The sequence below is a fragment of the Sebastes umbrosus genome, chromosome 22, assembly GCF_015220745.1.
Source record: "Sebastes umbrosus isolate fSebUmb1 chromosome 22, fSebUmb1.pri, whole genome shotgun sequence".
Lineage (NCBI taxonomy): Eukaryota > Metazoa > Chordata > Actinopteri > Perciformes > Sebastidae > Sebastes > Sebastes umbrosus.
Genome location: NC_051290.1, coordinates 24,132,694 through 24,147,637, shown reverse-complemented (window position 1 = coordinate 24,147,637; position 14,944 = coordinate 24,132,694). Strand labels below are relative to the sequence as shown.

Genomic DNA, 14,944 nt, shown 5'->3' with positions numbered 1-14,944 from the left:
AATAAAACTCATTTTCCAGACACCTCGTCATTACAGGAGATCAAACTGCAATTTCTTTTTGTCTGTGAGACAGAAATGTTAGAAAATACCGTTTTGCTCTTCATGCAGGATTCAACATGAGTTGACGGTTAGTTCTTCTGAGGAAATCCACCATTTAATGACCTGATTATTTAAAAATCTAACATCTTTGTTTGATGCTCCGTCTAAATGTCTCTTATAATACAGTCTGCTTTTGGAATTAAGCTACGTATTATTTGTATGAACACCCCCAACAACAAAAGACATTCTGGCTACATTTGATTTGAAGAGACTGTCCTCCCAAGAAGAACAACAACATCAGTCATTTCAACAAAGGCCCCAAAACGAGACATGTTCATGGAAGTGCAGCCCGGGCGCACAAAAAGGTGTGAGAATGATACGATAATGCGCACGGCAAAAGCAGTAGTGAGAACACGCCGGCATGCTGGCGTGTTTTTTAGTGACGTTTGCTGGCGTGTTTTTTAGTGACGTTTGCTGGCGTGTTTTATGTGACGTTTACGGCATGTTTTCTAGTGACGTTTATGGTGTGTTTTCTAGTGACATTTGTGGCGTGTTTTCTAGTGACGTTTATGGTGTGTTTTTTAGCGACGTTTGTGGTGTGTTTTCTAGTGACGTTTATGGCGTGTTTTCTAGTGACGTTTATGGTGTGTTTTCTAGTGACGTTTATGGTGTGTTTTCTAGTGACATTTGTGGCGTGTTTTCTAGTGACGTTTACGGCGTGTTTTCTAGTGACGTTTATGGCGTGTATTCTAGTGACGTTTACGCCGTATTTTCTAGTGACGTTTATGGTGTGTTTTCTAGTGACGTTTATGGTGTGTTTTCTAGTGACATTTGTGGCGTGTTTTCTAGTGACGTTTACGGCGTGTTTTCTAGTGACGTTTATGGCGTGTATTCTAGTGACGTTTACGCCGTGTTTTCTAGTGACGTTTATGATGTGTTTTTTAGTGACGTTTATGGTGTGTTTTTTAGTCACATTTGTGGCTTGTTTTATAGTGATGTTTATGGTGTGTTTTATAGTGACATTTGTGGCATGTTTTATAGTGACGTTTATGGTGTGTTTTATAGTGACATTTGTGGCATGTTTAATAGCGACGTTTATGGTGTGTTTTGTAGTCACGTTTATGGCGTGTTTTATAGTGACATTTGTGGCGTGTTTTATGGTGACGTTTATGGCTTGTTTTGTAGTGACGTTTACGGCGTGTTTTATAGTGACGTTCCTGATGTGTTTTATAGTGATGTTAGGGACGTGTTTTATAGTGATGTTAGTGATGTGTTTTATAGTGACCTTCCTGATGTGTTTTATAGTGATGTTAGTGACGTGTTTTATAGTGACATTAGTGACATGTTTTATAGTGATGTTAGTGATGTGTTTTATAGTGATGTTAGTGACGTGTTTTATAATGACCTTCCTGATGTGTTTTATAGGGATGTTAGTGACGTGTTTTATAGTGACGTTCCTGACGTGTTTTATAGTGACGTTAGTGACGTGTTTTATAGTGACGTTCCTGATGTGTTTTATAGTGACGTTAGTGACGTGTTTTATAGTGATGTTAGTGACGTGTTTTATAGTGACGTTCCTGATGTGTTTTATAGTGACGTTAGTGACGTGTTTTATAGTGACCTTCCTGATGTGTTTTATAGTGATGTTAGTGACGTGTTTTATGGTGACGTTCCTGATGTGTTTTATAGTGATGTTAGTGACGTGTTTTATGGTGACCTTCCTGATGTGTTTTATAGTGATGTTAATGACGTGTTTTATAGTGACGTTAGTGACGTGTTTTATAGTGATGTTAGTGACGTGTTTTATAGTGACGTTCCTGATGTGTTTTATAGTGACGTTAGTGATGTGTTTTATAGTGATGTTAGTGATGTGTTTTATAGTGATGTTCCTGATGTGTTTTATAGTGACGTTAGTGACGTGTTTTATAGTGACCTTCCTGATGTGTTTTATAGTGATGTTCCTGATGTGTTTTATAGTGATGTTAGTGATGTGTTTTATAGTGACGTTCCAGATGTGTTTTATAGTGACGTTAGTGATGTGTTTTATAGTGATGTTCTTGATGTGTTTTATAGTGACATTAGTGACGTGTTTTATAGTGACGTTCCTGATGTGTTTTATAGTGATGTTAGTGACGTGTTTTATAGTGATGTTAGTTACGTGTTTTATAGTGATGTTAGTGACGTGTTTTATAGTGACCTTCCTGATGTGTTTTATAGTGATGTTAGTGACGTGTTTTATAGTGACCTTCCTGATGTGTTTTATAGTGATGTTAGTGATGTGTTTTATAGTGACGTTCCTGATGTGTTTTATAGTGATGTTAGTGACGTGTTTATAGTAACCTTCCTGATGTGTTTTATAGTGATGTTAGTGACATGTTTTATAGTGACCTTCGTGATGTGTTTTATAGTGATGTTAGTGACGTGTTTTATAGTGACGTTCCTTGTGTTTTATAGTGACGTTCCTGATGTGTTTTATAGTGATGTTAGTGACGTGTTTTATAGTGATGCTAGTTACGTGTTTTATAGTGATGTTAGTTACGTGTTTTATAGTGACGTTCCTTATGTGTTTTATAGTGACGTTCCTGATGTGTTTTATAGTGACGTTCCTGATGTGTTTTATAGTGATGCTAGTTACGTGTTTTATAGTGATGTTAGTGACGTGTTTTATAGTGACATCACTAACGTCACTATAAAACACATCAGGAACGTCACTATAAAACACGTCAGTAACATCACTATAAAACACGTCACTAACGTCACTATAAAACACGTCAGTAACATCACTATAAAACACATCAGGAAGGTCACTATAAAACACATCACTAACATCACCATAAAACACGTCACTAACATCACTATAAAACACATCACTAACATCAATATAAAACACATTACTAACATCACTATAAAACAAGTCACTAACATCCCTATAAAACACGTCAGGAACGTCACTATAAAACACGTCACTAACATCACTATAAAACACATCAGGAACGTCACTATAAAACACGTCACTAATGTCACTATAAAACACATCAGCAATGTCACTAAAAAACACGCCATAAACGTCACTATAAAACACATCAGGAACGTCTCTAAAAAACCCGTCACTAACGTCATTTTAAAACACGCCATTAACATCACTAAAAAACACGCCACAAAAGTCACTATAAAACACGCCATAAACGTCACTGAAAAACACGCCATAAACGTCACTAAAAAACACGCCACAAACGTCACTATAAAAAACGCCATAAACGTCACTGATAAACATGCCACAAACGTCACTATAAAACACGCCACAAATGTCACTATAAAACACGCCACAAACGTCACTATTAGAATACGCCATAAACGTCACTACAAAACACGCCATAAACGTCACTATAAAACACGCCACAAATGTCACCATAAAACACGCCACAAACCTCCCTGATGTGTTTTATAGTGACGTTAGTGACGTGTTTTATAGTGACGTTCCTGATGTGTTTTATAGTGACGTTAGTGACGTGTTTTATAGTGATGTTAGTGACGTGTTTTATAGTGACGTTCCTGATGTGTTTTATAGTGACGTTAGTGACGTGTTTTATAGTGACCTTCCTGATGTGTTTTATAGTGATGTTAGTGACGTGTTTTATGGTGACCTTCCTGATGTGTTTTATAGTGATGTTAATGACGTGTTTTATAGTGACGTTAGTGACGTGTTTTATAGTGATGTTAGTGACGTGTTTTATAGTGACGTTCCTGATGTGTTTTATAGTGACGTTAGTGACGTGTTTTATAGTGATGTTAGTGATGTGTTTTATAGTGATGTTCCTGATGTGTTTTATAGTGACGTTAGTGACGTGTTTTATAGTGACCTTCCTGATGTGTTTTATAGTGATGTTCCTGATGTGTTTTATAGTGATGTTAGTGATGTGTTTTATAGTGACGTTCCAGATGTGTTTTATAGTGACGTTAGTGATGTGTTTTATAGTGATGTTCTTGATGTGTTTTATAGTGACATTAGTGACGTGTTTTATAGTGACGTTCCTGATGTGTTTTATAGTGATGTTAGTGACGTGTTTTATAGTGACGTTCCTGATGTGTTTTATGGTGATGTTAGTGACGTGTTTTATAGTGATGTTCCTTGTGTTTTATAGTGACGTTCCTGATGTGTTTATAGTGATGTTAGTGACGTGTTTTATAGTGATGCTAGTTACGTGTTTTATAGTGATGTTAGTTACGTGTTTTATAGTGACGTTCCTTATGTGTTTTATAGTGACATTCCTGATGTGTTTTATAGTGACGTTCCTGATGTGTTTTATAGTGACGTTAGTGACGTGTTTTGTAGTGATGTTCCTGATGTGTTTTATAGTGATGCTAGTTACGTGTTTTATAGTGATGTTAGTGACGTGTTTTATAGTGACGTTACTATAAACATCACTATAAAACACATCACTAACGTCACTATAAAACACATCAGGAACGTCACTATAAAACACGTCACTAACATCACTATAAAACACGTCAGGAACGTCACTATAAAACACGTCAGTAACATCACTATAAAACACATCAGGAAGGTCACTATAAAACACATCACTAACATCACCATAAAACACGTCACTAACATCACTATAAAACACATCACTAACATCAATATAAAACACATTACTAACATCACTATAAAACAAGTCACTAACATCCCTATAAAACACGTCAGGAACGTCACTATAAAACACGTCACTAACATCACTATAAAACACATCAGGAACGTCACTATAAAACACGTCACTAATGTCACTATAAAACACATCAGCAATGTCACTAAAAAACACGCCATAAACGTCACTATAAAACACATCAGGAATGTCTCTAAAAAACCCGTTACTAACGTCATTTTAAAACACGCCATTAACATCACTAAAAAACACGCCACAAAAGTCACTATAAAACACGCCATGAACGTCACTGAAAAACACGCCATAAACGTCACTAAAAAACACGCCACAAACGTCACTATAAAAAACGCCATAAACGTCACTGATAAACATGCCACAAACGTCACTATAAAACACGCCACAAATGTCACTATAAAACACGCCACAAACGTCACTATTAGAACACGCCATAAACGTCACTACAAAACACGCCATAAACGTCACTATAAAACATGCCACAAATGTCACCATAAAACACGCCACAAACCTTCCTGATGTGTTTTATAGTGATGTTAGTGACGTGTTTTATAGTGACCTTCCTGATGTGTTTTATAGTGATGTTAGTGATGTGTTTTATAGTGACATTCCTGATGTGTTTTATAGTGATGTTAGTGACGTGTTTTATAGTGATGTTCCTGATGTGTTTTATAGTGACGTTCCTGATGTGTTTTTAGTGATGTTAGTGACGTGTTTTATAGTGACCTTCCTGATGTGTTTTATAGTGACGTTAGTGACGTGTTTTATAGTGACCTTCCTGATGTGTTTTATAGTGATGTTAGTGATGTGTTTTATAGTGACGTTCCTGATGTGTTTTATAGTGATGTTAGTGACGTGTTTATAGTGATGTTAGTGACGTGTTTTATAGTGATGTTAGTGACCTGTTTTATAGTGATGTTAGTGACGTGTTTTATAGTAACGTTCCTTGTGTTTTATAGTGACGTTCCTGATGTGTTTTATAGTGATGTTAGTGACGTGTTTTATAGTGATGCTAGTTACGTGTTTTATAGTGATGTTAGTTACGTGTTTTATAGTGACGTTCCTTATGTGTTTTATAGTGACGTTCCTGATGTGTTTTATAGTGACGTTCCTGATGTGTTTTATAGTGACGTTAGTGACGTGTTTTATAGTGATGTTCCTGATGTGTTTTATAGTGATGCTAGTTACGTGTTTTATAGTGATGTTAGTGACGTGTTTTATAGTGACGTTCCTATAAACATCACTATAAAACACATCACTAACGTCACTATAAAACACATCAGGAACGTCACTATAAAACACGTCACTAACATCACTATAAAACACATCAGGAACGTCACTATAAAACACGTCAGTAACATCACTATAAAACACATCACTAACATACCAACACTTTGTCTCGGCCGTCAGAGTTAGATACCCTCGCACAAGGCGCCCTTGTATTACATTAACTACAATGTAAACCCATCCGCGGCAATGTTAAATGCTCAGGGAAAAGTGCACCGGGAGTGTTGTGACAGATTTAACAGCGAAAAGACACACAGGGCGGGCGGTAGGCGAGGTGGATGGGTCCAACAAACAGAGGGCTTTCATTCAGTAGAACACTGTTCGTGTCCCCTGCATCACGTTACAATCTGTTGTTCGTTCATGTCCGGTGTTTGAAACGTTCAGTGTAATTTTCACTGCACAAACGTAGACGTTATAAGCCCACCCAAGTAGTTTTTCCCTAAATTTAACTATAATGGTTTTATTGCCTGAACCTAAGCAAGTGTTTAATTCACAACATTAAGCACATGTTTAGCCTTCAGCTATCAAGCTCCTCTTCTGTGGAACCAGTTTCAGCCTGGGAGGCAGACACCCTCTCCACATTTAAGAGTAGGCTAAAGACTTTCCTCTTTGACAATGCCTATAGTTAGGGCTGTCTTGGACCAGCCCCTAGTTCTGCTCCTATAGGCCTAGACTGCCGGGGGACTTCCTATGACACACTGAGCTCCTTTTTCCTTCTGTAAAAATTCATGTCCCATTCATTGTTACTAACTTAATTTCTTCCCCGGAGTCCCTGTGCTTTCTCGTCTCGCATGTAACCATGGATCGGGGTTACACCTGGAGCGGGGTTACACCTGGATTTGGGTTACACCTGGATCGGGATTACACCTGGATCGAGATTACACCTGGAGCGGGATTACACCTGGATCGGGATTACACCTGGATTCTGGTTGCATCAGCTGCCTGCTTGACACCAACTGCTACCATCATTAATTAATTCCGTCTGTACGAGGGACTACCAAGACTAACGAGGGAATACTAAGGCTAAGCGACAAAGTGGCAGCCTGGAAAATGAGACTTCTCGGTCACTGCCAAAGACATCAAGAACTCTCAGCAAGCATGCTGGTGCTGTGGGAACCAACGCACGGGCATCGATCGCAGGGACGTCCCACACCAACATACTGTACATGGACGTACTGAGTAGAGATGCTGGACAGTGCTGGCAAGCTAGCCAGATGTATGGAGGACTGAGATAGCTGGAAGCTCTGCTGGAAAGCCCGTCTGAGGACGACCCAATGATATCAATTCCATTAGTTGTATTATCACTCTTTCACTGCTATTGGTTTTTGTTATTAGTCCTACTTGTATTAGTTATTACAGCTGCTAGGCTATTATTGTGGTTGCTGTACTTTCTCTCTCTCTCTCTCTCTCTCTCTCTCTCTCTCTCTCTCTCTCTCTCTCTCTCTCCAACAGTGCAGTGATCGCACTGCAGATGGCCTTCCACCCAGAGCCCGGTTCTGCTCCAGGTTTCTTCCCGCTAAACGGGGAGTATTTCCTGGCCACAGCACGCTTGATGGATCTGTTGTTGTGTCTCTAAAATATGGTGTACGGTGTAAGACCTGCTCTATATATAAAGCGTATATAACTTCTGTTATGATTTGACGCTATATAAAAATAAATTGAATTGAATTGAATTGAATTGAAGTTTACTGCGACCAAAAAGTGACACTGAGGGGTGAGGGGCCGTGTTGGGATGAGAACGTGTTGGATATCAGGTTGCCAAGGGACAACGCCCTCTAGTAGCCGTGGCAATCATGACGGGAGTAAAGGAGGTGACAAAGTCTGCGAAGGGAGGAGGTTGGGATGGATATGCATGCATGTTTGTCTTCTGCAGGACTTTCTGCCACTCTTGTAAGATCTGCTGCTGCCATACAGACATTTTCAACCATTTACACACAACACAAGCCACAATGAGGTCATGTGAAGGAGGTCGTTTGTGTGGACAGTGTGGCAGTTGTGTGTGAACCCAACCAAGGTCGACTGGAATTGTACATTTGCAGAGATTTATTGGACAAGCGTGATTTGATCAGGATGATTAGAATCATTTTTTCCTGTCCAAAGAACATTTACCTTGTCATCGTTTTATTCTGGGCCATTATAAATATCCAGCCTGTGTGTGTGTGTGTGTGTGTGTGTGCTGGTTATTTTGGAAGCTTAGACTCCATCAATTATATTTAGTCATCATTCTGGCATTTCAATTAAATAAACTCAAACATTTGCCAAAAGCTGTGTGTGTGTGTGACAGCAGTCAGTAGACAGCAATTATTTAGAGATAAAAAGTTGCTAAATTACCATCCACATCATCTTTTATCATGATTGTCATCATCATCATAATCATCATCTTCAAATTAAATGGTGTGAGAACATTGTGTGACGTGCCTGTGTGTTTGTATCTGTCTGGTCTATCACTCAGCCAGCCGTGGGGATTCAAGGCAGTCAAGTACCAGTCTGATGGATAACAAGTATAGATCCAGGCTCTGGGCGTGTGCGTTTACAGGGGACTACATTTCTTTTATAGCTGTGTATATCAATGACACACTGTCGGTGCATCAGACAAAGACGAAAGAGAAAAGACATTCTTCTTTTTTTTTCTTGTTTTTTGTGTGAAACATTGATTACAGCAGTGAGCAATCAGCAGCAGCTCGGACCAACAGACAGCCACAGAGTGAGCGCCCGAGTGTGTCCATTGACCATACGCGGCCCATTAAGCACCCATCAACCTTCCCTGTCCTGTTTAGTATTCCTGAAAGATTCCAGCCACAAAGCGGAGACATGAATATAATACGTTTGGCCAAGATGTGCCGAGGATACAAAAGAGGCTGCAGGGCGGAGTGGAAGAAGACAGAATAAAGATGTTTGGTACTCCTCCCATATGTCTACAGCCGCAGCAACTTCCATGAATCTGGGCGACTCACACAGGAAACAGATTTGACGACTGAATAGTCAGAGACATCTTGACTTTTAATCCCTAGTATGGGTCAAGCTCCAAAAACTTGCAATACTACATTTCCCATGATGTAACTGTCTTTCCATAATGCCTTATGACTTGTCATTTATTCATCATCATTAACCCTCCATTCACAGCAAGATAGAGTCAGTAAATGTTGACGGACCAGCAGCCACAAGAACAAGTTGACTGCAGTGCTGTGTTGAAACTTTATTTACTAGCGCAGTGCCCGTTCAAAGATTGCTCGGCCTCCGGTGTTGCTGCTTGAAGATTTCTCAAAAACCACTCATCCAAACAATTACCCATTCAGCGCTGTACTTCCTTTGGTCCTAAGCAATCCATCCAGGGATGCTGGGAGTCAGTCGGAGCTGGGGGTGATGAGAAAAAGCCAGTCTATATAATGACATCATACTAAATGCTGCGCAGACATTCAGGTTTTTGCTTTAATTTGAATGACCGGGATCATTTATATTGAATTGTTATTAACATCATTTTACACTAATCTTTCAGTTTTCCCCTTGGGTTTCTAGAGGGCAGAGGTTCTGTGCAGCCTTGGGGTATTGGGAGTGAGGGGGATTGGATGAGGAAAAATTTGATGGTTTTTGACTTTAAACTATGTAATTGTACATCATTTTGGATCATTATTATTACTATAGTTCATGCCCAAATAGCTTAAAGACAAAACTTGCCATAGTTGAATAATGATCTTATTATTTAAACATATCACAGCCTTTCATATTCAGAAAACTGATTTAGCTTTTTATTAGCTTCAAATTAGCTTGTACTTGTGAAACAATCCCGTTGTACACGTTGTCTCTCAATTCCAACTCCATTCTCGTGTCTCAAGTTGCTAATCGGACTGTAGACTATAACTGATGCATGGATGAGGAAGTCTTGGCCTGGATATCCTCTGGCTATACCGGAACCACAGAAATATTGTCCGTTACCCCCAGAGGCTAAATTGTCATCAGACCGACAGTCGATGGGTCCGAAGATTGGTGGAAACCAAACTAGAGCTAAAAGGAGAGTGAATATTGAACTCATAAGGTGGACAGAAACATGACTCAAACTGAATGCTTACGTTGTTGGATGTGTAAAAAGGCACATCCGACACATCTGTGAATGTCTGTTTGCTAACTGGTTGCCATAACAATTTTATAAGGTGATGACATGTCAGATGTTGAGTTTGTTACTCTGCTCACAAGTAGCCAAAAGGAACCCCCAAAGAATGGTCTGATTGTTGTGGGACTTGACTCCCTGAAGATATGAACTAACTTTGAACTTTAAAGAAAAACAATAAAAGTAGTTTTGACCCGCTAAAATGAGGATTACTGTCACTGGAAACTGTAAAGGCCAGCTTGTGTTCATCTACAGCTCTGCAAAAGATTTTCTCACTGACTTTCAGCTCTTCTGCGATGTTGACATTTACAGGTACACAAGAAATGTGCCTTTGGTGTTAATGCAGAGACCGGGCTGAGATGTTACAGGAAGACAGCCTCTCTTTAATCTAATGTTTTTACTCAACATTGGAAAATGAATTCAATAGACAGCCTACCATATAACAACCCGACATCCTATTAAGCTAATGTGGGCGTTCATGCAGAATCCTGGCAGGGATATTGTAAGCAAGAACAGCAGTTGATGGCTGGTATGATATTGCAATTATCAGTTAGCACCCTCTGGCTCTTAAATCACTTGCAATAGAACAGTGAGAAATGTCTCAGAGAAGTAATAATCATTTCAACAATTGCACTGAAAAATATTTTGAAATAATGACAGGGCACAGTGTGCTGGCAACAGCTGGTGAGTGGGTGGGTGCCTGAGATCAGGGGTAGAAATGTGCAGAGAAGATTGTTTAAATATTGGGTGAGATTTATAGGCATGTATCTGTCTTTTCATGATTACAGCAAGAAGCCGTGAAGAACAAGAGCAATACGTAGAAGCCCTTTTAGCAGGTTGGAGCATCTGTTTTCTTACTGTGTTGAACAGAGGACTGTTAGCCAATCGGATAACTTTGTGCAGGTAAGATTGTGTGCTCCTGAAGACTCACTTAAAATGTTATCAGCCGATTGAATTGGGGTTATCAGCAGTTATTAGCCTCATAGATATGGGTTAGAAGGGGCCTGCTACACCTACTAGTAGGTTCAGAAGGCTGTTGTCATCTATTCAAATGGTTGATCAAGGATACAAATACAAGATGACGACGACGACGACAACCTCACAGTAATTATGACTATGGATGGGGATCGTTACATTTTTATTGATATTGATACCATTTTCAAGACTGCTTAACTATCCGAGTTTTATCGATACCACTATCGATGCTTTTCTATTATTTGGCGGGAAGACGAGACGACAATAAATTCTTCACAAATCTGATATTGCTTTATTGCTTAACTGTGAGTATGTGACTGTTTGATTTCTGAACAGTTAAAATCATTCAAAGCGACCTTTAATATAAAATAAACACTTATTTGAACCTAACCCACAATCCTTTCCTAAACCAAACCAAGTAGTTTTGTTGCCTAAACCTAAAGTTCAATTCACAAAGTTTCACTTTCCCAATATCTGTGTTAACCACTGATAATGCCCATTCAATCGGCTGGTAACATTCAAAATCGGTGTCCTGAATGATGCCTGTGTGTGTGTATATGCAAACTGAAAACTTGTTTCTAACAGAGCAAACTCAGAGACAGAACATAAATTGTTCTTATTTTTGACACTGAATGTAGCCATTTTTGACATTTTCTTCGATTTTTCCAGCTAGAAATTACATATTTAAAGGTTCAGTTCACCTCCATAACAAAAACACACAAAAACAAGTTTCAGTAGAAATGAAAAGGGATCACAGCAACGTGTGTAGATTATTCAGAGAAGTGCACATGTATGAAGCTTTCAATGTTAGTTGCTTGCTGCAAGTCTTCTACCCAACATGTTTACACAAGCAGATATGGTTTTTGGGTAGTCACAACTCACCATAGAGTATGTTAATGAGGGAGATCGGCATGACCAGGATGCCTACGAGCATGTCCGCCACAGCCAGCGACCTCAGGAAGAAGTTGGTGGCGTTTTGGAGCTTCTTCTCCAGCGACACAGCAAGGATCACGAGGATGTTGCCACCGATCGTCAGCGCGATGATGATGAGTATGAGCAGCGCCGGCCAGTTTTTCTCCTTCAACGCCGCCCTGGTGACAGACTCCTGGGTGAAATTGTCCAGACCGGCACTCATGGCTGCCGCACCTCCACTGCTGCCTCCAAACCCTATCCCCCATGTCAAGGATTGGTTGAGGTCCAGGGGGTTTATGCTTGGCCAAGCCATCCGACCTCCAACCTCCAGGGAAGAAGTGGTGGTGCTGAACCCGCCAAGAAGAGCCCTCGTTGGGCCACCCATCCCAAAGAGAGACCCTTACCCTATTGGACGTTGAAACAGGGAGGGTTCCCCTGGTTTTAATTCACCTTCTTCACCAGCAGAGGGAAGAAGAAGGTGGAGAGAGCGATGCGGTCAGCATTGATCATGACTTATTAAGAGCTTTGAAGTGTGTCTTCCAAAATGGATTCTTGATAACAACAGAATACCATTATTAAGGTTCTGGGGGGAGGGGAACAACAAGGAGGATGAGACTTTGGGGAAAGGAAATGACAGGGAAGAGGGGAGAGGGGATTGGGAGGGCCTAGCTACAAATGGTTTTCAGTTTAAATTGTATTCCAATAAAGTCCCGCTAGCTGCAAACAGCCTCAGATTGTTCCCTGAGCTTTGAATCTCCCATTTCTTGCCAATAAGTCATTGGCGACGAGTTCTCAAGGTGTAGGCTGAGCCAGAACGTCCCGCGTTGCTTCGTGGTGCATCAGTCAGTTCTTGGTGGAACTGAGAGTTTAGGAGTTTCTGATTTAGAGCTGAACATTGGTTTCCTCATATCCATGGCTGCTGTCTGCTCCAGTCACCAGATCTTCACTGGTTAGTTTATAGATGAGTATCAATTCAAGAAAGGTGTTGCAAGTTTCTTCTTTTAGGTCAGAGTTGGTGATCAAGTTGATCTGTGGAAGGAACCAACAACAACAAAAAAGACATCATATAATTTATTTTTGAAATTCCTCTTTGCACAACTTTATAATTCTCCACCCAGTCATTGATCATTGATTAATCAATCAAACCTTTCTCTCTTGCATCTTCCTCACTGTTTCAACATCAGTTGGTCTGTCTTTTCCAACCTTCCTTTTACCCTATAGGGTAAATGGAAATAAGGGTTCCAAAAGGGTTCTTTCTGAAAGGCTTAGGTTCTACACAGAACCATTTGCTTGTGTTTTTGAAAAGGTTCTTTGTAAGCCAAAGGGTTCCATTAAGCACCTTTTTCAACCAAAGGACCCTTTTTGGAAGAAAGAGTCCTTCAAGGATTGTTGAAAGCATGGGTATTAAAAGATCATCACAGCCCAGTACCATAATTGTTGTGGGTTGCACCAGATCAGCCCCGGCCCTTAAGGAGCCTCTCGAGGAACTCTTAGAATAATAGAATGGTTCTCGGTAGAAGCCCCTGGATTGGTTCTTGTTAACACCAAAGACTGTATATAAAGATAGACGACATGACAGCTCCCCAAAAGTGAAGCCAAAACATCTGGATCGCCCCCTGGTGGCTGGCTGGAGTATAGCTCACACCCCCCCTCCATGTTAGCGGATGGGAGATGGGCCAAACTAAAAAGTTAAAGTTAAATACATTTTTCCCAAAGATGGTGTCTGTCATTTTAGGTCGTTCTTATAAAGTGTTAATTTTTACGTCATGATTAATTTTGACGTCATGATTGACAGCTTTTAAGACTGTATATTACAATATATTATTTTAGTCTTTCCTTCCTTTATTACGTATTTGGATCCCTTTTACATTTTTATTGCATTTTCCGTCACTTTCCTTCATTCCTTCTCCCTAACCTCCCTTTGGTGCTTCTTCCCTCTTGCATTTCTCTCCCTCCCCACCCCCCTCCCTCCAGCCCTCCAGCAACACGGCCACTCAGATATGTCCTTCTTTGTTTCTTTCTACCTCACAGCGATTCTTCCTCTACTAGACTAATTTATATCGTCTGCACCCTTAATAAAAGTTGAGAGAATGATGTCATTTAAAAACAAACTGAAGGAGATAAAATGAAACGGAAGCTCTGATGTTTACACCCTCACATCACAGTGTGTGTGTGTGTGTGTGTGTGTGTGTGTGTGTGTGTGTGTGTGCCAAAGTACTGGCTGTCCTCTCTATTTACCCTTACCTCTCAGCGGGTCCGTGATTTAGCACCTCATAAATGTCTTCAAGGATATGTCGAGGAGTCAGAGTGTACTGCGTGTGTCTGTGTATGTGTGTGCCTGTATGTCTTTACATGTAACAAACAGTAAGACAGAGAGAAACACTGTGAAAATCAATGAGACATTTTTTAAGAATGTGTGGGCATATGTTTAAGAATGAAAAGGGAGTGTGTTCCTCTGTGTCCATGTGTGTGTGTGTGTGTGTGTGTGTGTGTGTGTGTGTTTGAGATAAAAAGCCAGTACATCTCCAGACGGACCCAGGCCTCCAGCGGAGATGGTTTAGTAGGCGGTGAGTCTACGATGATATCAAGCAGAGTACAATAGGCACTCTGAGTGTGTAAATGTTAGACTCATTGCTAAAAACACAATAATAAAAACCTGCTTTGCAATTCTGAGTGTGTGTGCTAACATTTGTTTTGTTTAATGTGAATGTATTGTATGTCAATGCGTGTTGTTTTTGTGTGTGTAAATGACTTCATAGATTCATGGTCTAGGTGTGATTGTGTACAAACTACAGGGCTGGTCATCGATTCAAATATTTAATCTCAATTAATCACGATAGTTCAGAGATAATCATGTGTTTTTTATCTGTTCAAAATGTACCTTAAAGGGAGATTTGTCAAGTATTTCATATTACTATGCAAATATATGTATATATTTATTATTGGA

The 14,944-nt window shown here is 39.9% G+C and overlaps 1 protein-coding gene across 1 annotated transcript in view; it reads right to left on the bottom strand.

Moving 5' to 3' along the window:
- htr2cl1 (5-hydroxytryptamine (serotonin) receptor 2C, G protein-coupled-like 1) overlaps nucleotides 1-14,944 on the bottom strand; it is a 242,005-nt gene that overhangs the window by 49,957 nt on the left and 177,104 nt on the right. Inside the window, exon 5 of the mRNA XM_037758286.1 lies at nucleotides 11,968-13,026. Within this exon, the coding sequence (XP_037614214.1) occupies nucleotides 11,968-12,382 (415 nt within the window). The 5' untranslated portion in view covers nucleotides 12,383-13,026. The remainder of the gene's footprint in view (nucleotides 1-11,967; nucleotides 13,027-14,944) is intronic.